Source organism: Glycine soja, chromosome 17 (genome assembly GCF_004193775.1).
Source record: "Glycine soja cultivar W05 chromosome 17, ASM419377v2, whole genome shotgun sequence".
Classification (NCBI taxonomy): Eukaryota; Viridiplantae; Streptophyta; class Magnoliopsida; order Fabales; family Fabaceae; genus Glycine; species Glycine soja.
Genome location: NC_041018.1, coordinates 39,033,947 through 39,058,915, shown reverse-complemented (window position 1 = coordinate 39,058,915; position 24,969 = coordinate 39,033,947). Strand labels below are relative to the sequence as shown.

The following is a 24,969-nucleotide window of genomic DNA, read 5'->3' as shown; positions in this document are numbered from 1 at the left end:
AACCAAATCTATCGTGACCTAATAATAGGAGAAAATATCTCTCCATTTCTTTTATTTTTCTCTTTCTCTTTTGCTATTAAGCTTTTGAAAAAAATATGTGTTGCTCTCAATTAAATGTGCATCATTTTCATTTCATTTATTTTTTGAAAACCTTAATAATGAAAGAAATGGAGAGAAGAAAAAACATAGACGGTCTTTACCTATACACATATATGCAAGACAACACATAAGAAAGGAAGATTAAGATGATATATTATAATTTGGATTTAGACCTAATGCAATCTTAAACTTAAAGCTAACTTGTAGTATTAACAACATACTTTCTACATGTCCAAAAAAAACATACTCTACACACTCTTCTTAACATACTTCTTTCTATTGGTTGAAAGTTATTTGAAATTATAATATTTTGTAAGTCACACATTATATTTAAAGTTTTTCTCTTCTGAATTGTAATTATCTATAAAATTTAATCAATAGCAAAGATTGTTTGGAAGAGTATGTTAGAAAATGTTTTTAACGCATCTCGTTTTAATTTTAGGGAAAAAACTTTGTATGTGACAAAATGTGTAATAGCCTTGATTTTGCTCACTTTTCCATTTCATGTGACTGTAAGAGCAAAATAATCCACTTGTGTCAAGTCCAACAATTGTTTAACAAACTTCACAAAGACCAATTATATTATATTACCTGAGAATCCAAGTCTATATGCCCTCTATCGATCTGCTTTTGCATGGACAATGTAGTGTTACACTACTATTAGTATATTACCGTACATGCATGATGCATCATGTTTAGAAACATAGTCCCCACACACACGAGCATGCATGCAGATGAATGCATACATATGGTCCCCAAAAATATGTTTGTATTTATCTTGCAACTCGAAATAAATTGTGACATATATCATAAGTATAGTACTGTAGGGGGGGACCAAGAAAACGTTGTGAATGTTTGGTTCTGTTAATGAATAGAGAATAAGGGGTGTTCCCTATACACGAGCCATGTTTCACCCAGGGTGGCCTTGATCTTATCTACTGACTGCTCCTTGCTACAAAATCTTCTCATTTATTCAATTTGGTCACGTCACGTCCTTCTCATTGTACTCAGGTGGATCTCTCTGGAAATTGTCCCAGCAAAATGGAATCTTACTTCTCTATGCAATTTTGAACTCATCCTTCCTATATCAACCAATTTACGTTTGGTAACTAAATTCATCGAGGAAATAATTACTTTGATTACATGACTATTTCTTAGGAGATGAATGTCTGTGTTTTATATGTTATATATATCGATAATTATGAAAACATGCTATATATAGATAAATTAGACAATAATAAACCATAACTTAATTACTACGTGTGTTATTAGCCACATCATTATCAGCGATAGTTGTTAAGAAAAAAATACATGAAATCAAGAACTACTAGCAACAGTAGTATTCATGCTTTACATATTTCCAACATTACATCGATAGTGTCAATCATGAATAGATACAAAAATATCAGTGTCATATATTAATAGTTTTGACATTGTTTAGGCTTAGTATATGAAATTGAGTCAAATATGCTGACTCAATAATAACCCAAATAAAATTATATATTAGTAGCTGTATTATAGAAGAAGAAATAAGTTAACAATGTTTTGGAGCCGAACCGATTACCATAAGATATACAGCCCGAAAAAGGGGCATGCAATTTAATTATGTGTAACCCCTATAAGAAAACTCGTGTATTTAGGCAACTCTAACTCTAATCTCTCACTCTATCTCAATAAAACACTAACTTGGACGTACGTCAGAGTGCTTGCTAGTATTCCATCACCGCTGTGTCAACATCTTTGCCGTGCTCCACCGTTCAGGGAGAGAGAGTACAGTGGCCCATTAACTTTGAAATGTCAGTGTTACTTGCTCTACTCACTGCTCTTTCTTCATTTCAAAATGGTACCATATATATGTCCTACATTTTCAGTCTGTAATTTCTCAAGCATACACAATAGTCAAACATTTCAAACTATTCTACAAATATTTTCAAAAACAGATGGAAAACTGAAAATAACAGATCAATGTTTTCAGTCTTTTTCAAAGAAGTGAAAACACCATGACAATCTAGAGTTTTTTCTTTTCTTTTCTTAATACATGTTTTTTAAATCTTAAAAATTTAAAAATAAAAATAGAAAATGAAAACAAAAAAAAAATAAACTACCACCTTAATTTTTCAATTAATTACATTTTATTTTTGGAACTAATTAAATTTGGTAATGTTATTGATTCTAGGTAGAAGGATACTGGCGTTAATACTTAATTTGTTTGACTTAAAAACGAGAGGAACTTAATCAAATAAATAAAACTTGGGAGATTAAATTTTATATAGTCTAAATTAAATTAAAGAGATAAAAAATATAATTAAGCCTATCAATTTTTTTTGCATGAAGGTTGTTTGAAAAAATAAAAATATAAAACATCTGCTATTGTATATTTGAAGTGAGAAAAAAACAAAAAAAATAAGTAAAGTAAATTGGAATTGAAAGTTTTGTTCATTATAAAAAATATTCAGTGTCAAGTAAAGGGAAAAAATTAAAAAATGTTTGGATAATATTGGCATAGGATTATTCTAGCTTAATTAAAGGTTTCAAGTTGTCCTTTATAGTATTTTATATGAATCGTCAAACGAAACAAGATTATCTCTAGTAAAAAAAACATAATGTTTATAAAACTTTTAACAAAATTAATATTTGTCAGCAATATTTAAACTTTGTTTGTGGATAAGATGTTCTTTCATGTTAACAACACTAAAATTTTTGGGAAATATTTGGATAATATTTATACAAATATAAAAAAATATATTTTAATAATATTATAAAAATTAGTTTAATTGATACGTAATCGTTTTATTGATAGTGTGTGAATATATATATATATATATATATATATATATATATATATATATATATATATATATATACTTGGACTTATAAAATGTTGACCCAAAATTAGAAGAGGGTATTACTTAACACACCTCATATTTGCTTTGGTGCACCCAAGTACATTACGGATTGGACCAAAGCAAATAATGAGGTGCTTTAAGTAATTTTTAGTAGAAGAAAGACTTGTAGTGGTTTAATGGGCCTGTAAATATCCAAAAGAAAACTCCACCTTGGCTATAAACAAGCCGAAAAGTCAAGTAGTGGATTGAGAGAGTAAATAGAATGTCTCACACTCAACACATGTATTTATTTGAATAATTTTGTCAACATTATTTTATGATTTAATAACCTCTCTCTCTTTATATTATTTTAACATTTGCGCTTCAATGTATCTTAACAAATAAAAAATTGAAATAATAAAATAAAATTATTGGACCAAAACATATTAAAAATGTAATTCTGTTAAAAAAAATAGATCAATTCTTTAGCAATTGATTAGGAAATGTCCATTCTAATAGTACAAAAATGCTACTACCTAAAAAATGAAAACTGCTAATTTAAAAGCACTTTTTCCATATTGATGAATATATATGTGGCATTTTTATCTATGTTGCCAACTAAAAGATGTCAAGAAATGTATCTGAATCTTCTACTTAAGAAGAAAAACCTCTTCACGATATGTAGTAGTGTGATTGCAGTTGAGAATGTTGTTGCACTGAATGGATTAAGCCTACAACAGATGTGGAGACTTTCTTGAAAACCTAAACTAATAATTCATAATATAGCTGCAAGGTAGGTAATTTCCAGTATTTCTTTTTTTCCACACAGACTTATTATTATAAATACTATATCTCTATGCATTTTATTTATTTATTGTGGAAAGATTAGAAGCTCATTGTTTATTTTAAAGTTATAAAATCATTTTTTACTTTTTAATATATATATATTCTAATGTGTGGTTTAAATTAATTTAAGAACATATTCCAACCACAACTCTAAATGAATTAACAAATAGTTAGTCAAAGGGACGACAGACTCATATTTAAGTGTTCAAAGTTTCGAATTCTAACTCTTATATGAGGTTGGAGTAGATGTATCAAGACTTAGGTTTAATTCTTATTGTGATCATTGTATACAAAAGAGAAAATATATATTTAGTATATAAAAGAAATAAAGAGGATTAATAGAAAGATGTTGCAAGAACTTAATGTTGGAAAAACTCAAACTTTTCCGTTTCGTGAAATTAAGATAGACACTTAGTAATTAAAAGTAATAATGGAAGCACACAATTATAGTTCTCCAATATGAAAATTCTTCCACTATACAAAAGAATAGTAGGGTTACAAGAATGTATTTACAAAATTGACTCACTCTATGGTGGCTCACTTAAGCTTGAGGATAGAGATAGAGACTTCCCAAGCTATTTATCTTCTCTCTCAAAGAGACTCTCTAATTTTTTAGTTTTTTCACTATTCACTCTTGTCTTGAATGGTTAGGAATGAAGGTTCTTACCTTTATTTATACTACTCTACCTCCACGATGAATGATGGAGATTACTTATACCTTAGGGTGGAGATTAATTCTCTAGAATGCTCCACACATTCTAGGAGTCTCTACACTCTTTTACTTCCTTCTATACTCTTTCATAAGGTTGCAGGAGGTTTCACACATCTCCAGGATATTTCATAGGTTTCCACATTCTTTCACAAGTTTTTAGAGAGTTCTACACTACTCTAGAGTTCTCCAAAATATTCTAAAAAATTTTATATTTTTCTAAAAAATTATAGAATTTTCTAAAACTTCTCCAATTATGAAGAGATCCCAACACTTAAAATTATTTTTGATGGAAAATGACAAGAATAAGAGATAACTTTAACTTGTAAGAATTTAAAATTATTCTTTATGAAAAATGACAAAGAATAAGAAACAACTTTAAGATATGATTTTTTCCCTCTTCCCTTGAGGGATTCCAAGAAATTAATTTACTACAGTTATTGTCTATTTTCTCAATGACTAATTACAGATATTTTATGAAGGTTTGTATAAAAAATTAAGTAATAATAACTAATTTAGTCTTTAATTAAAATTATGACTTATTATTTTAGTTCCTAGCATAACGAAGTTCAAAAATAGTTTCCAATATTTTAATCCTTCACTTTAATGTAAAACTTATATGTAACTTATAATTTAAATGGCAATATTAACATATGTTCAGAAATTTAAAACGATAAATAAATAATTAAATTTAAAAACTTAAATGAAAAAATTATAATTTCATATACTCTTTTTTAATTTTGTTAAATCTAAATACTAAAATAATAATAAATCGCACCGCAGAAATTAAATTAACCATCTATTCTATAAATAAAAAATCAAAGGAAAATTAGTTCTAAAAATCAAATCAAAATTTATTATTTTTGACATAAATTCATTTTTTTGACAGATGACATAATTTTCATGAAACAATAAAAAAAAGTGTTGAAAAAAATATACTATAAAGGAGTGCAACTAACAAACATTACATAAGTGAAAAGATATGAATGGCTACAAATGATTGCTATTTCTGAACAGTCGTTGGTTTTGATACTTTGCTGAGCTGCACAAGAGAGGAAGCATCGAAGCAATCAGGTTTGGTTTGGTTCCTTAATAAATAATAGCAGCCTTTTCAGTTTAAATTTTAAAGCAAACCCGATGATGATTGCATCTTCTCCAACCCAACCAACCAACCCTTCTTCGCATGCTTCCTTTTCCATCTTTTTCCAATTCATACATAATCACCTATAAAGGATACTACAACTTCATTGTTTAATTTGAGTTATATGTTCTCATTAGATTCTCTAATTGACTGTTAATTAGTTATTATATTAATGGACCAATTGATTCTTGGGTTATATCCACGAGAAGTCTTGTCTAATGGGAAAAGTAGTAGTGAGTGAGGTGTGGCATTTCACAACTTTATGTAAAGAAAAGAAAAGATGGGAAAGCATCTTTAGAAGTAGAAATGAGAAATTTTGTGTTGCTGCTTGTCCTGCCATCAAAACATTAAGAAATAGGGGGGGGGGGGGGGGGAAATAGAGACATATCACTGATATATTAAGAGAAACTTTTTCTTAAATTTTTATATATATTATGACCGACGTAATAAATTTCGAACCTTTAACTTCATTCATATTATTTCATTCCTCTTCCACTAGATCCACCTTAATAGTTCTTTGAATCTATAGTATTTCATAAAGAAATTATTAAGTGTTAACATATAAATATTTGTAATTTAGAAAGAAGGCCTAATAAGTTATATTTTAAGTGTGCACTTTGAAAACAAATTACCTTATCATTATTAAAATACTATGTTTAAAAATAAGTCAATGTGCGATGGTAAATTCTTGTAGACTTTACTAATATACAATACCTTAAGTTTTAAAAGGAATATATTTGTAACTTATACCTTAAATGTATTTTAAGACTATTAGTTATAATTTATTAATGTACTATTTTAAATATAAAAAAAAAGATGTACCTTGAGGAATTTATTAATTTGGGAAAGTAAAGTTTCCCCAACAAAGTGATTTGATTATGTTGAGAGAATAGGGTGGCCAATAATTAGGATTTAGGAAGTACAAGTAACAAGAGCAGATCTGAAAATATATATTTTCTCTTAATTAGGCATAAACCCATCATTGCTAATTAGGCAGGACCACAGTTTGTGGACCATAGAAGATGTGTTGCATCTGATGCTGAATGCCTACGCAGTACGCACGCGTGATCGCTGCTTTTCTCTCCCCAATCCAAATTAATCAATCATAAGACTATTCTCTATTCACACACATCTTCTCCGCCATCGTGCAACTATTTAGTAGGGTGTTTGGGATTGGCATTAAAATTAGTTTGAACAAAAATAAAATTAAGTGTCATATAATTTAGTTTTATTTATTTATTTATGAAATCTGAATTAAATTAAATGAATCTTTTATAATTTGTTTCGGTTTGATTTTTACGATTTAAAAGTTTTGCTAGTAAATATTAAAAAAATACTTAAAAATTTGTTATTAATTAGACAAACTAGAATATCAACTAATTTAACAATCAACAGTATAAATAAATAAAAAAAGCATTGAAATTTAAAGTAAAATAATAAATCATTTAACTTAAAAGAAATAATAGTATATGATTTTTGTTTTCAAATTCCAACGACTGATCTTAAAAAAATAGTAAAATAAAATTTATAATAATTATTTTTACTATAACAATAGTTTCTAGAAGTGTTTGTTGTGCGACTTGATTTGATTTGATTTTCATGTTACAAATCATGAACTGAATCAAACCGTATGATTTGAAAAATAAAAAATAAAAAAACAAACCAAGCTGATGATCATCGTTTTTTTGTTGATTTTTGGTTTTATGCTCAGTTCAATTCTAAACACTCTTATTAATAAGTACAATTGAAAAATGAAGTTCAATTTGAATTTAATTTTATAAATTTAATTTAATTAAAAAGTAAGTTTAATGTAATTTGATTTGTATTTAAAGTTTTTTACGTTCAATGAAAAAGTATAAGGTGGGTAGTTTTGGAGTAAGTCTTAATTCAAGAAAAGTCATGTTTAACTCAACCAAAAAAATTCAAAGGCAATGCCTGAATATCCGCGTTTCCATTTTTCAATAGATTTTTTTATTGGTAAATATTAATTTTTAACAGAGTAAACTTTAGTTTAAGTAGATGCCAAAATGCCAAACCAAACCCCATTATAGCTAGATAGCTTCCATGTTAACTCTTGCTGATAAGCCATTTGACCCACAATGATGAGCCAAAATAAAAACATATTAACATTAAAAGAGTTTAAGTAAAAAAAAATAGTATTTAGGGTCGTACAAGGGGTTCAATAGTGAAATTTGTATGCCCCTTTGATTGTTAAGATTCAAAGCTTCAAATCTCATGCATGAAATTTGTTGTTTACTCATATACTCTTGGAGAAGACAATGCGATTGTTGATATTCTAGCAAAGTGCGGAGCAACTAAGCTTAATACTCCCGTAGATGTTCAAGCTAGTCTTGCAACGAATGCTTTTGGCACTTTATTTTTCTGTTGTAATTAATCGTTTTTCTTTCCCAAACGTAAAAAAAGGGCACGAAATTGTAGTCTTGTAGATATATATCAGTAAATTTTTTATAGAGTTTATTTAATATAATACTAACATAATTAATTAATACTATAAAAATATGATTAAAAGTTAAGTGTATAGTTTAAATTATATTTACTATCAATATCACTCGTATTTTTTTCTTCTTCTCTCTCTATTTGACGTCTCTAATGTCCTTCGCAATCGTTTTCCACGTAACTAACTGTCTACCCTTGAAAAGGAGATTATTGAATGAACGGTCGTAATAAAATGGCCCGCATATTTAATTTTGGTAACTTTAACCAAGATCATAAATTATGAATTTGTACGTACTGTTGTTGGGTTCAATCTCACCGGTAGCATATTTTCTTTTGATAAATATATTATATTTACTACGTAGTCAGTTACTATTAATAAAACCTTACAATTCAGTAAAGAAACTTATATATCTTAAAAAAAAAAAACCTTACTTATAGGTAGCTGTTTATATGTGATCGGATCATAATCTTTCTATGTACGATAATCTTTCTATGTACGATCATGCATAAATAATAGATATGGGGATGACGTAGATGATTGTAGTGTAAAATTCATAATTATTTGATTAAAGTATTCATAATTTAGTTCGAGCACCCACTGAGTTTTTCATTTTGGATAGCTAATTTATACTTTTGTTTAACATATATAAAGTACACTCTATACTTTGGTTTAGGATTCGGACTTTCTTCCAATTATAGTGATAGATAGATTATAAAAACTAATTGCCGGCCTACTTGGTTAAAAGAAAATTAATAGTAGGGACATTGGAGTTGCATCATTAAGGTGAAGAAAACTCTGATGTGACCAAAAACTAATAATTATAAAATGTTAGTATAACCTAAGGTGCAAGAGTGATATCAAAGATATTTTTATAATTAGTGTACTGAGAAGTGTAAATATCAATCAATCTCTTATTGGTTCAATTAGATGGGCGTACGTACATTTTCATATGCATGTGCCATATTTCAAGTAGGTCCATGAGTGGTGGAGGGAATGGGATTACCCATTCTTGCCATGGTCACCCCAACATTTTTTTATACTACTAAATAAAATATTTTTGTGTCTCTAAATTTTATTTTTTTGGCGGCAACCCTATCCTTCACACCTTGAAAATTCAAGTAATATACTCTTCATGGTCTTGCTATTTGTTATTATGTACGTTGAGTTGTTTGTTTCTTTATAAATGATCATGATCTATATGAGTTTATTTCATAAAATCTTTTGGCTTATGTAAAACCATAAATAAATTTGATCAAATGGGTATTATGCTATTACTGATTTTTTATCATGGAATTATGTATTAGGGTTGGGGGATAATTTATAAAGTAATCTTATGAATAAATAATGTATATTTTATTATTACTCAATAAAAAGTTATTATATATATATATGATCAACTTATTAACTTTTATAAATAAATAAAATTATATAAAAAAATTCCTAATTAATTAATAATATAATACTTTTTACACTGACATTACATAAAAATTGAATTCTAGAATTATTTATATGATAATCTCTCATCACCTTATTTTTTATAATTATATCTTTCAGTCTTTTTATCTCATTATTCATCTTATTTCACATTTTCTTTTCTTTCCCTCCTATAACTCTCTCATTGTTATAAAGTACCATAACATTTTGTTGAAATTACATTCCTCTAATTTATATGTCACTTTTTCTTTTTACTCATGTTCTTATTCAAAATTGTTGCATAATTATATATGTGATATTTAAAAAAAAATACTAAATATTAATTATTAATTTGTTAGTGAGAGAAATTTAAATCTAAGACTTCTTTCTTCTTTTTTATTTATTTTTTCTTATTTTAACTATTAAGCTAACCTATTAACTCCTTATATATGTGATACTTAAATTTTTCTTTACTTATTTTAACCAAAAAAAATCCTTTAATTACAAGTCATATGTTTTTTAGGTTTGCACCTTAAATCATAATTCTGACTCCGTGTCCATTGATCACACTCCTTAGATCGCAACCAGTTTCCTATCGATCAATCCTATATTTCTATAGCCAAAACAATTATAAAGAAAAAAAAATGACACACGGTCCCAGAAATTATATTATATTACAGTATGTTATACTTTTTTTTTTTTTTCAGGTATAGGCAATTATATGATTTTATTTGACACTACGGGGTGTCTCATTCTTGATCTGATCATGAGGGTCGAGAAAATAAGCCGTTGATTTCGGAATTTTATTGATTTTTATTTTGGAGGGTTTTACAGCAAGATCACAACGATGCCAAGAGTTGACTAGATAATTTTGGTTTGACTGAATTGGTGTGGAAGGACAAAGGCTTCACAGGCTCCAGCTGGAAAACGTAGCAGCAAGACAACTAGGTAAAATTGATGATTAGATTCCATTATTCCCTATGTTCCTCACCCCTCCAAAGTTAAAAAAAAAAATACAAAAATTAATTAATTAAAATAAACAAAAGCTTTCTGCTTCAGGTTTTTATTTATTTATTTATTTATTATTACATCGTTGCTTAAACAAATGGTCTTTCTTAAAGTAGAGACATGAGATATCATAGCCTGCACTGCCTCCACACCATACTCTCTCATTTCTTTAAATTACGTCCCTACACGTGTTCCCCCTGTGGTCCACCGCACACAGGTTGAATGGTTTTGTTTAGAAGGAAGATTTGGTGGGGTCCACATTTGGGACAACCATGGCGAAACAGTGGCTCAGGTTGATGGAAGATGATGAAGGTTAGGTGCATACAATTGAGGATTCTAAAAAGAAATGAAAGAGGTTAGTTGGCACTGAGTAAAATGAGTGTGTAACAGCAAAGAGAGAGAGAGAGAAGGATACATACGATATATAATGTTTATGTTACTTAGAACAGTTGGCAAATGTGTCAGTAAAAAAAAAAAAGAAGAGAAATGAATAAAAATACTAAAGAAGTATGTTTGTTAATGAATACATAGGGGGCAAGCTTGGCCTTCAAGAGAAGAACCTCTCCAACTCTATCTATCTACACTTTGTATACAAATCTCACACGCCCTCAAGAAAAGGAGAGTTGTACTTAAAATATTAAAGGTGTGTTTGTTTTACCATTTTAATCCGTCAACACGCATTCTTATTATGTACCAATTTGTGAGAAACAATAAATTATTACTTTTTGAATGTATGTTTCAAACTTATTCAACACAAAAACAAACTGGTATAAAATTATTTTACTTTAATTGGTAATATAAAATTTTAAGTATGTATATGTAAAAATTTTATTATCAATAATAATCTTATTTAATTTAAATAAGATTATTTTTCATAAAAAGTAAATGTAATATCATAAAAAAATATTAATTAATAATGATCAAATATCAATTAATACAAAATTATTTTAGTTCAACCAATAACCTCAAACTCTAAATACGTATATGTAATAGTTATGTGATTAATAATAATCCTATGTAATTTAAATAAGATTGTTTGTACAAGAAAATCCTATCTTCTGTCTTATTTATAAAAAATAAATGATAATATCACTTATTTTTTTACAAAAAAAAGAAGACCAGAGAGGTGGTATGTGATACGTGCTATAGTAAAAAAATATTGATTAATGAAGATAATTATTAATTTAGTTTTAAACTGAACCTAGAAATGATTACAAGTGTGGGAAGAGAGAAAAAGAGTGATTAGGTTGTGCTTCTGCAATAATTTACCAACAGGAGCAGTTGGCAGTAGTTAGTGTGTCTTTTAAAATGATACATGTCACCTCATAGCTTGGGCAGGTACACAAACAAAGCAAATACTCTCTCTCTTTCTCACTTACACTCACACAATCTCTCTCTTCTATGTGTCTTTCTCTTTCCAGCTTGGTAATATTAGTACAAGTAGAGTAGTAGTAGCTCCTGGTGGTGTTGTTGTTGTGTTGTGATCTATTAAAAGGTTAGATATTTATGCCACATTTTGATGTTTATGCTTAGTACCCAATTGGTGAAAAAAAATGGTTTATAGCTAGCTAGGCATTTGATGCTCCCGTCAGAGAAACCCCCCTGCAAAGGGAAACTCTGCTAAAATAAATTCTGTCTCTTTCAGTCATCGCAGGATTTTTGAGTTAGAATTTGATGCCCTTGGTCGTGCCTTGTTCTTGGATTCCAAATTCCAATCCCAGAATTTTAATGGCAAGAGTTTCAACTTTCAACAACCCTTCCTGTCCTATCTTTTAAATCAAAAGAAAATAAGAAAAGATACTCATTGTTTTGTTCACTCATGTCATGTTGGAGCTTCTTAATTAGAAGAAGCGTGGTGTTGTGTTTTCCACAACGACAAATAAATTCATCATCTAATCTTTGCTTAACACCAATATTTTGATCGAATGAGGGATTTTTAGATGTTGTTGTGTGGACAAAGGAGAAAAGGGAATCTGCTTTACTTGTAGTTTGATGAGTTGTTAGCTAAATCTCACTCTCTATGTCCCCTTTATCCTCTGAAGACTGAAAGGTTCACTTTTCTTGTCTGAGGGGAAGCATTTTCTCCCCCTTTTACTGAGCATTCTTGATCTTAGGGTTTTAGAAGAGGAACAGGTAAAAAAAAAAAAAACCAAGCTGGTGAGACTGACTAGAAGATTATATTCCATTTACCTTTTCTTTTGTTTTTCTCATTTTATCTAAGGCTACAATGAGGGTTTTCTTTTACTTTAACTTCCTCTCAGTCCTATAAAGCTGCCAAGTTATTTGTTCCTTGTTTAGTCCTGCAAGATATCTCTAGAGCCAGCTTAGTCAAAATTCACTTTACCCTTTAATCATATGCAGTTTGTTTATTTCTAGATGCAGCCCTGTGTGATCAAACTGTTTGAGTCTGATTGATTTGGTGTGTTTGTATTGTGTTGTGTTGTGAGTATATATAAATAGGTTACTTTCTCAGTTGTTGCTGTTTAGGGACACTATCGAGTTTATAGTTCAGATGGGGGGTCAAGAAAATGCAATGGGGGGGTTTCAACATGGAAATGAGAGCATTCTGACTTGTCCACCAACTTCTGGTCTCAGTGGTCCAAATGTTAATGTTTCAGAAATGGCTATTAGTTCTGTGTCTATGGCCAAGCCTTCAAATGTTGTAGCTAACCCTTTTCTCGCTTCTTCCACTTGGGATCCACTTGTTTCCTTGAGCCAGGCTCAAACTTTTGGAGGCTCTTCAATGGTTTCTCATAATGAGTTTGTCAATGCCAACTCATCTTACCCTCTTGTTTTGGATAACCAGGGGGGGATAAGCAACACTTCCCACCTTGTTCAATACATGTCTGACTCAAATCTTGGGGGTATAGTCCCCAAGGTTCATTCCTATGCAAGTGGGGGATTCTCAGAAATGGTTGGTTCTGGCTCTTTTTGCCAACATGGGTCTGGTGATATGGCTGACACAGGGTATCCAACGCATTATAATCCAATCAAGGAGGCTCCAATTATTAATGGTGAACAATCTCAGGTTGAGGACTCAATTCCTGAAGAGGAAGCACCAGGATCTGCACCTAGTGGGAATAGAAGAAAGAGAGGGCTTGATCATAATTCCACCTTCAGTCCAAATAAGGTTTGTTAATTGTTGAGCTGAATGTGATAGTATATCTGAGGACAGAACTTAGATGCTATTGGTGTTGTTTTCCAAATCAAATTAAAGTTTTGCCTCGGTAATATGTGCGGAACGATTTACATTACCAAAGTAAAACTCTAATTCTGATTGTAGAACAACACCTAAGCAATTGTATTTTAAGTTTTTGTCATATATCCTAATCTCATTTAGGACAAAGAATGTTTCACTGGTGTTGTTTTATGTGGTTTTGAGAGCTAATGAATGAAAAATGCTTTTGAGGGTTGGATTAGAATGCTGAGGGTGATGCTGTGAAAGATTCTCCTGGGAAGGCCTCTGATGGTTCAAAAGAACACGAAAAGAGACCAAAAGTGGAGCAGAATAATGGCGCAGATGTGCGTGGCAAGCAATCAGTGAAGCAAGCTAAAGACAACAATAATTCTCAAAGTGGAGAAGCTCCCAAAGAAAATTTCATTCACGTGAGAGCTAGAAGAGGTCAAGCCACTAACAGCCACAGCCTTGCAGAAAGAGTATCATCCCTATCTCACCACGATATTTGCTATGAGAAAGTTAGAAAACCCTTTTTTTTGTTGTATGTCTAATGATACAACTTTTTGCTCGCAGGTGAGAAGAGAAAAGATTAGTGAGCGAATGAGGTTGCTTCAAGAACTTGTTCCAGGATGCAACAAGGTGATATGAATATCATGATTGTGTTAAAACGATTTCTCAAGAAACTATGATGTCTCTGCATACTAATTTTCTCTTTGGTTGTTAAACTATGATGATGTCTTTGGTTTCTCTTAGATAACTGGCAAAGCTGTAATGCTTGATGAGATAATAAACTACGTGCAATCACTTCAGCAACAGGTTGAGGTATGATTGTAGTGCCACCTTTTATGCTTTCAATTTACCATTTAAAACTGAATAGTGCATGTTAAGAGATATTTTATGATAACTCAATAACACAATTTTTTTTGTCTGTTCCATTATTATTGTTTTGTGACTAGTCAACTTATCAAAGAGATATTTTGCAGTTTCTGTCCATGAAACTTGCCACAGTGAACCCAGAACTGAACTTTGATGTAGACAGGATCCTATCCAAGGATGTAAGTGAAGGTCTTAATCTTCTAGGTCCATTTACTATTTTTTAACACATTAAACTAAGATAATTTCATTTCTCTTCAATTAGATTCTCCAATCACGCATAGGACATGGAATTGGTGCATATGGTCCTGGTATCAATTCCTCTCACACCTTCCCCAATGGAAGTTTCCATGGAACATTGGCTGGCATGTCTAGTACATCCTCACAATTCCCTCCTTTGCCACAGGTAAAAAGAGTTAAGATCTTTGAACATGTTACTCTAATGCGTTTAATTTCTATGCACTGTAAATATAAAAGCTTTTATACTGCCAACCTATCAGAAATCATTGTTGGTATGATATTTAAGGTACTTTTTGTAAAAGTCAACTAATTGTTCATACATGATGATGTGTGGTTGGATTATTGTGTAAAACTCTTTATACTATAAGTGCATATATGATTTACTCTGCTCTAATACTCTTTAGCTCTCAATTATGAAAAATACTGATTCTTTTACATGCAGAATGTTTTGGACCATGAGTTCCAAAGCTTCTATGGAATTGGATACGATTCTAATACAGCACTTGACAACTTGGGACCCAATGGTAATAATGGACAGAATTTTAAATTTGGTTGCTTGCACAATTATATCAAGTGTCTGATTCTTGTAATTTATTGTTACATTGAACAGGGCGGTTGAAAACAGAGTTATAGTGTGTGCATTATTACATAGCCATGTTACTACAGCAACAAAGACTTTGGAATTTTCTTGTTGACTGCACAATTTAACCGAAGATGAAAATGGGAGGACAATAGAGAGGGAAAGAAAAAGAAAAAAAATAAAGGTTTTAGTTGTATAGGGTCTTTAATACCTAACTGTTGGCACTTCGAATTTTTAGCAGAAGATGACTTGTTAGATTTATCAATTGGAAAATGAGTTACACATATTATGTGTAGAATCTAGATCATGTAGAACAAGTTGCAGTGGTCTTGTTTAATGACACGGAGAGCAGTATTTTGAGGAGCATGCGAGTAAAGTGTGTGCAACTATCATTACTTTTATTGAATTATTATGTATAGAGTTGCCGGGTTCGGATTTTTGAAGCACAATGTTTTCAAATTTCAAGTGTTGCAGATTGGATAATGTGTGTACTTGACTACTACTTATGCTAGGGTTTATGGTTTTTCTTTGTATTTTTCTTTTCAAAAGAAAATGTAACCAATGAGGAGATTCTTAGTGCATACAACTTCAAGGATGAATATGTTGCAACTTGTATGAGGGTGAAAGATTGTTTAAGTAGACCAGTGCTTCAAACATTGGCCTTCTTTTGTTTTTCATTTTCCCATTTGTTGGTGTTTCTTATTTGAAAAGTGTAATTTAAACACCTCTCTTCTGAGAAAACTAGGCATGTTGAATACGTAAACATGACTCATTCTTTTTTACTATGATATAGCCTAAAAGTCTTAAAATAAACCAAGTTTGATGAAATAGATAAAATATTTAGACTATCAACTGATTAAATGCATAAATTATTTCAAATTGACTTTGACTCATTAATTTTTTTTGTTACAAATCACAAATATCCAATATATATATATATATATATATATATATATATATATATATATATATATATATATATATATATTGCTGCTATCTAAACATGAGCACAGCAACATGAGACAGAAATGCGCCAAAAAAATGTTTTGCTTTAGTTTGCATGAGAAGGTTTTCAGAAGCTGAGTTATAAAAGGTTTAGAGATGTGAAACGTGTACCGGAATGGTTACTTGTTGGTCATCTAACTTTTTATTTTTATGAGATTGAATTTGTCTGTTGTTAATATTGTTATACGCTTCTGCCCATTTCAAAGGTAATGATAATGATAATAATGATTTATAACAGGTTATTGAGGGTTGAAATTGAGTCTGGTTTGTTGACAAGGCATAGAAAGCTTGCCAGGAACTATTTTCATTGGCAAACATCTCTAGTAATTAATCCTTGGTTTTGTGGTAGCTTTCTAAAAGGAAAACATTGACTTTCGTGGATAAAGGAAATTGTTTAACACTTCAAATCAAAGGTGACTAAAATGTTTTCATTTGCTTCTAATGTAGATAGATGATAGATTATTAGTTGACCAACAACTGTTCTGATTAAAGTTTGTCACGGGGGATACTATGTGGGTAAGAAGTTGAGCTAACTATACTTACATTACATGTAGCATCCAATTCCCACCAACTCACGCTGCATACCACATCATTGAGTTACGCAGTTCTTTCTATAAAAGTACCATTACACAATACAACATCAGCAGTCTACACTCACAAAACATCTCTGAACGCTTGTAAAGATCTCCATCTCCCATTGATCCTCCTTAAGTTCTTGCATTCAAACATGCCTACCAGTAGTAGTTTGTCAACAGAGATATTTTCATTTGTGGTTCTAATGTTGTTCTCAGCAAGCAGTCACACAATGGTTGCCGGAGCACGCAATCTCCTGGAATCAACATTGTCAAAACCAGAAGTGCCTCAACTTCCAAAATCCAAGTTGCCACTTCCCAGCAATCCCTAAATTACCAAAGCCAAAGTTGCCTAACATCCCTACATTCCCAAAAAATTGATCCTTAAGGTCCCTGAATTGCCTACAGTACCAAAAATGTCTAAGGTTCCTAAGTTGTCTAAAGTACCCAAGTTGTCTAAAGTCTCCGAATAGCCTAAGCCAAAGTTGCCTAGAGTACGTGAGATGCCTAAGGTTCCTGAATTGTCTATGCCCGAGTTGCCTAAAGTTTCTGAATTGCCTAAGTCCAAATTGTCTAAAGTACCTGAGATACCTAAGGTCCCTAAATTGTCTAAGCCCGAGTTACCTAAAGTACCCGAGTTGCCTAAGTTGCCTACGGTTTTTGAATTTTCTAAGCCTAAGTTGCCTAAAGTACTTTCCAGAATTGCCTAAGCTGAGTTACCTAAAGTACCTGAGAGGCCAAAGGTCCCTGAATTGTCTAAGTCCGGGTTGTTGAAAGTCCCTGAGTAGCTTAAGCTCGAGTTACTTAAAATATCCGATTTGTCTGAGGTTCCTGAATTGCCTGAGCCACAGTTTTCGAAGGTACCTGAATTGTCTAAGCTCGAGTTGTCTAAAATAACTTAGGAGTGCGTTTGGATAGAGAATTTTAATTGAGGAAAGTAATTTATTAGAGAATTTGAATTTCTGTAATTTAGAATTCATTGTTTGGATGCTTTTTTATGAAGAATTTAAAATTTTGAAATTTTAAAACAGAATTTTAAACAACTAAAAATCTAGAATTTCAATTTCCTTCTAAAAGGTGAGAAATTGAAATTCTCTTCTTACCGTCTTCTTCAGGAAACACCGTCTGAGCTCCTAAATATTTGGTGTGAGCATAGAGGAACAAGTATATACAACTAGCACACCAACTATATCTTCTCTTTTTTTTTTCATTCATTTTTTTCTCCTCATAATTTTAATTTTTTTTTATCCAAACACAAAATTTTGAAAATAAAAGAATTTCAATTGAAGTATTTGAAATTCTTAGAATTTAAAATTTTTCAGAATTTAAAATTTTTCCATCCAAACACACTGTATATGCCTAAGTTTCCTGAATTTCCTAAGTTTCCTAAAGCATTATCAACTACCAATCCTTGAGTTTGAATTATGCCTTATGCTGTCTTGCCCAAAGGTCATAACTGGCTGCATTCCAATGTGGCAATGCCTAGTTCATGCTGTTTGATGGATGTGATATGATTATGTTAATTTTCACTTGTGTATAACATGTTTTAGCTACTTGAGAGTGATTGTGGCGGTTTACAAGTATTTTGCACCATACTATAAAATTATGTTTAGTTTGGAGTTGTTTAAATTGATTATAGTTATACCATTGCATACTTATAGACATCTCCTTCATGTAATGTTGTGAATTTAATAAGATTGCCATTTCTGAGTATAACTTTCTAGATATTTTGCTTCTAATGTTGGTTCTGTCGTTACATTTTTTTTCTTGTTTTAAAAAACTCAATATACAACACTAAATTCAGCTACCGAAATTTTATCGATGCTCTCTGCGAAGCAAAGGAAACTATGATCAGGGATCATATCACGCACAAATTAACATTTTCGTATATCAAATTCTTACATTTAATATTTGATACAATCTTGATTCGCTACTATTATGCCTCAGACAAGTACACTGATTTATTAGAATTTTCACAAGTAATGACTTTAACACGTATTGATTCATTAAATCATAACTAATTGGATCTGATCAGAATTGTAGAATGCTCTATATTAGTATATTTTTTATGGAAACTATTGAGATTTAAGAGCAAGCAAGAATCTAAAAGTACTGAAATTATAAATATTAACAATGCGTAATTTTATTTAAAATTAAATTGTAAAATTTGGCTCTTATCTATGCTAAGGCACTGGCACTGTCATGACATCTCGTGGCATACTCTCCAGGGCTTCCCTTTCCCATTCCCATGCAACAAGCTAACAAGACCACGGTTAATGTTGACACATCTATAATAAGAATGATTTAAAATTAAAAATATACCAAGATTGATGTTATTACTAGAAATAGGGCATACCATAAATTTTATATTTTGCAAACATTGACAATTTTAGGACTGAAGAACAGAACATAAGAATTTTCTTCATGAGTCAACAACTTGGTTGAATATGCTATGCTTGGTCGGAGCTAAATAAATAGGTGGAGTAATGAAACATCAAATGCTGAATTAAAAAACAAATAATTAAATATTCATAATTTCCATATATCTGGCCTTCTTGATATAAAGATTAAGTTTGCTAACTAGGTAAGTTTCTTTTCTCAAAGTCATACATAGATTATGGAGATAAATAAAATCTGGATTTGGGAAGAGAAATATGAATGGAAATATTTGCAAAGTTATGATTTCTTCATTCATTGCACATGTATGTATCTTTAGGATATAGGAAATTATGTGACAGAAGGGTTATCAACATCAATATTATGAATAATTAAACCAATGTCATGCAAGCAAAACAAATTCAATCTAAACTTGATTAGTTTCAACTCCTATCAAATTAACCACTCCTTTAGTTGGATCCCAGACGATGAAGATAAATATCTCCTTATCTTCAAGTCAAAATGAGTAACGGCACAATAACATATAGGTAGGGCTTGAACAAAAGACAAATTAACTATCAACACATTGTTAAGAAGAATAAAGATATGCTTATAAAAGAAAAAAAGAATAACAAACATTAAAGATGCTAAATAGGTTTTGCTAACTGGTACTTTGACTAGGAACAGAACAGTACACGATAGGCTAAGGAATCAAATTACACATCATGCATTCTACTTATAACTTTACATTTTCCGTCGTGCATGTTAAATAATAATAAAATTGTCACTCCAATAACTCAGTTGTTAAAACATACCGAACTCCAGCTTAAATGTAACTAAGCCTATCTTATACTATTGGAAAGTCAAAGATGGAGTATTAGTTTGATAGGTAACTGGTAATTTCTTGGCAAGTGTACCAATTCGTTTAAATAGTATTTTAAAATAGTAAGACCGATTATCGACTCTACAGGAACTTTAACTGTATTCAGAGTTTATATATGTTCAATTTTAAGCAATTAAGAAATTAAATTTGATATTGATTGAATAATGATACGAAATGTAAAATTCGACATAAACAAAGATAATTAAGCACAACACATTAAAGAAATAGAACACAAACATTGGGGGGTGGGGGGGAGTTGAGTTGTCGATTAAAGCGAAATTACGAAACATATTGAGACTCAACCTGTCGAAGTTACTCTTGATGCAACATTAATGATTTTTCATTATTTAACGTTATTTCAATTATTATTTTCATCTGCAAACATACCCTAACCATGATCTTTCAAGTGAAAGAGCCTAAATTACATAATTTCACTCATAATCCCTTAAGAGCTACATCAAATAATTTGTTCTAAGAATAAAGATGCATAAATAAGGCTAAATAATATCATTTTATTCCTAGACATGGATTACCTAGATGCTCTTTTTAAGTTCATAAGAGATAAATATTTTCCAATGCATAAACCTTATAACACTACATGAGTATGGGTGATCAAACCATAATCTTGATATTAAGCACAAAAAAGAGACAATAATATCAAAATAACATTAAATAAATAATTAGAATAATTAGAATAACTATATGCTTCGCTAAGCGGATGCCACTCGCTAGGCGAATCTGTTTTGCTGAGCGAGTCATCAGCTACTTGAACCTTCTCTTCTTTGGCCTGAAACTGAGTTGGATTCAACATTAATTCACAAAATGGGAGTATCTACTCTATAAAATCACACTAAACAGAAAAATATGTACAATTCCTACAAAAAGAACCATAAATTAAAGGTAACACGTTATTTCCTTGCAAATATTCAATATAAAACTACTCATGAATAGCAACTAACAAGCGCACATGCAAAGTCCAACTGGTATAGGTGACTGCGCTCTAAGCAGTCAGATACGCGTTAAGCCGCCAAATACTCACTAAGTTCAACCTCCAAGTTAGCTCCTCACGCTCAACGGTTGTTGACGCATTGAGCGTGCTACTCTTAATTCTTCTACTCTCTTTTAGGTCTCCTATTGTGTAATTCAATTCTACCAAAATTACAATAAAAAATACTGTAAATTAACTAAATTTAGTATCTATTGAATAAAAAACTCATAAGAAACTAAATTCTTAATGTTTTGACAAAAAAAAATAATAAAAGAGAAAAAAAATTAAATAATTGATATATAATTTAAATATACAAATTATGTATGCATATAGCTTAAAAGAGTAAAGGTTATGAAGATACTTAAAAATCCTCCAGAAAAAGTTAAAGATCATAATTCTAGTTATTAAGAAAAATGATAAAATTGTGGAAAGGATCATAAAGCATTACATACATTAAATTCTTGTTGTCCATTGTCGATCTTGTTCCTCTTCAGTTGCTTCCTCAAATTCTTCTAGGAGTGATAGCAAACTTTCTCCATACATAACACAATGTACTAAACCATATCCCCCATCCATCCTCTGTCCATGTGCATCATGCTCAAGCACTTTGCCTTTGCCATCAAGTTTCGCTAATATTTTGTCTTCATTAATCCCAAAATTTCACCATTTTTAGTTAATTAAGCATATTATAGGTGAAAGAAATAGTGATAAGGGTGATAATTAGGAGACAAAACAAATGACTGGATCCAAGATGACTCCGCCTTATATTCTTTCATTGTCCATATCTCGGACATTGCATCAATACTACCATCGAAAATACAAAGCCTCAAATAATGCGGTCCAGATCTCAATGCAATGGTCAGATCATGTGATAGTAGAATCTCTAATGATTTTCTTTCAGAATTGGGTGTCTCGGCTACGTCAAAATGGGATTTGGTGAATTGAGATAGCAATAACTTACACACATTTGAAAAGCAATAGAGATCTCACTACAATCTCAACAAAATTTCTACGATCAAATCGTTAGGGAGATGGGGAGGATCAGAATAAGAATTCAAGACACTCGTCTTCATGTTCATCATAATACCTATTATTTTGTCTCTAGTTTTCTCTAACGTGTTGTATAGTATATAAGTATATGAGGTTGACAAATCTTTTTCCCCTTTTTTTTTACCGGAGACAAATATCTTTTTCATAATAAAATAAGTAAGTATATATAAGTGATAACAAAAATATCCATTAGGTAAATCTTTAACGATAAAATATTTAAAATTATAAACGAGATATTTGTAAAATATGAATTATTTTAAAAATTTACTTCTTTCAAAATTTACTTTTAAAATTATTTTTAATTATCTTAATATATCATTATATTGTACATCAATCTGAAGATACTATCTTTTTTTTTTCTTGTTTAATATAAAATAAATCTTACGATTAGTATTATAATCTTAATCAATCCTAAAAAAATATTGTAATCTTAACGTCATATGTAAATTTTAAATTTAAATTGAATTAAGATTTTATTTTAGCATTAATTTAATTTAAAATTAATCAAAATTGTTGTAGTATTAAAAATTAGTTTATCTTAAAAAGAAAATTTCCTTCCATCTAGCGTGGTGGATCCAAACATACCCAATAGATGTATCTCAATTGACAATATATATTGAGTTTGTGAGAGAAAATTTTAGTTTGATTTGATTCATCCTAGACCGAGGTTTAATCATTAATTTTTTAAAAAATATTGATAATTATTTTTTAAAAATATCAAAATTCAAGTTAGAAGTAAAGATAATAAAAATCTTAAGTTGAGAGTGATATGAAATCAAGTTTGTGATAAAAATAAAATTAAAACACAAATCAAATTAAACTTTATAATTATAACCTGTTAACTTACTCTTTTAAAAATTAAGTGGTATAAATTAACAAACTTTACATCCATTTATTAACATACATCCACTTATTTTTAAAAAGAATAAATTAATAAGTTATACTCGTATTTATTTTAATAAAATTTATAATTATAATTTATTGACTTATTTTTTTCTAAAAAAATAAGTGAATATAAATTAATAAATCTCACATTTTTTTAATATAGATCACATGTTTACTTTATGGGTGGTAATCATATTTGAATTAATATGACAACATTATTTTTTATATATTTGAATTAATACATTTTTAATATGGCAACATTATTTCATCACCCAAGCTTTTTTTACGGATTTTATTATTATATTTTTTTTTTCAATTTTTATACATTTTATTTAATAATCTATTATCGTTAGTTGACCGTCAATTAGAATAGATGATGTGACAAGTTGTCATCCCTGCACGGTACCTAACATACCACAATGTTTGTTATATTATGAGAAACCAATTTTTTATTTTTATTTTTGTAATGTCTCGTTATACAACTTTTTGCTTGTAGGTGAGTAGAGAAAAGATTAGTGAGCAAATGAGGTTGCTTCAAGAACTTGTTTTGGTTTACATATCATCAGTAACGGACCCAGTACTGAAACTTATCAAAGAGATGTTTTTTGGTTTTGTGACAAGTCAACTTATCAAAGAGACATTTGCAGTTTTGGTCCATGAAACTTGTCACAGTGAACCCAGAACTGAACTTTGACGTATACAGGATCCTATCCAAGGATGTAAGTGAAGGTCTTGATCTTCTTGGTCCATTCACTATTTTTTAAAACATTAAACTAAGAAAATTTCATTTCTCTTCAATTAGATCCTCCAATCACGCATAGGACATGAAATTGGTGCATATGGTCCTGGTATCAATTCCTTTCACACATTCCCCCAATGGAAGTTTCACAAAATCTCATTTTAATTTTGTTTGTTTGCACCATCAATACCAAGTGTCTGAGGGTTTATGGTTGTTCTTATATCGTTCTTTTCAAAAGAAAATGTATCGAATGAGAAGATTCCTAGTGTCAGGGTGAAAATGTTGCAACCTGTTCGAGGGTGAGAGATTGTTTAAGTAGATCAGTGTTTCAAGCATTGGACTTATTTTATTTTTAATTTTTCCATTTTTTAGGTGTTTCTTATATAAGAAAATAAGTTATATATAATATAACAAGACTCGTTCGTTCAATCACAAATTATCTTAGATGATGATAAATTTTTTATGTTTACAATAATTATCTTAAAATCAAACTAATAATAATTTCTGATTTATTCAATATAAAAGGTTTAGAATAACTTTTTATATAACATGTACGAAGATTAAATGAGTATATGTTATTATTGTAAACACTTTTATACTTCATAAAAATGTTTTTAATATAAATGAATTTTAAAATGTGCGTCTTTCTTTAAAATAAAGCAAGAATCAAGTGTAAATTAAACATTTCTCTTTTGAGAAAATAGGCATGTTGAAAATGTAAAACATGGCACGCCTTCATTTTTATGATATAATTCAATGTCTTAAAAATATTTACACTATCAACTAACTAAATGTATAAATTATTTTAAATTGATTTTGATCACTCATTTTCTTTTTTAGTTAAACATTGATTCTCAAACAGATTCAAATGTAGTTGCTAAAGATAAGTAGAAGCCTAAGTAATGTATAGATTTCTAAATTTTAAACCCTAGATGAGAAAATCACATCACATTACGCGTAAGAAAGTAAAGCCTGAGTTTTATAAGATTCCTACACTCCCAAAACCTAAACTCTGAAAGGTTGCTGAATTGCCTAAGCTTGAGAAGCCTAAAGTTCCTGAATTGCCTAAAGTACCAAAAATACCTAACGTTCTTGAGTTGC

General features: G+C 30.1%; 1 protein-coding gene and 1 pseudogene across 1 annotated transcript; both read left to right on the top strand.

Moving 5' to 3' along the window:
* The first annotated feature begins 11,819 nt into the window (after nt 1–11,819).
* LOC114393652 (transcription factor bHLH74-like) lies at nt 11,820–16,133 on the top strand. The gene is made up of 8 exons (XM_028355027.1): nt 11,820–13,629; nt 13,920–14,156; nt 14,251–14,316; nt 14,431–14,499; nt 14,661–14,732; nt 14,816–14,956; nt 15,233–15,314; nt 15,401–16,133. Exons 1-8 carry the CDS (start codon nt 13,012–13,014, stop codon nt 15,421–15,423), a joined length of 1,308 nt encoding a protein of 435 aa, XP_028210828.1. The 5' UTR covers nt 11,820–13,011; the 3' UTR covers nt 15,424–16,133.
* Nucleotides 16,134–17,013: 880 nt separating this feature from the next.
* Nucleotides 17,014–17,921, top strand: LOC114393296 (annotated as a pseudogene).
* Nucleotides 17,922–24,969: the final 7,048 nt, after the last annotated feature.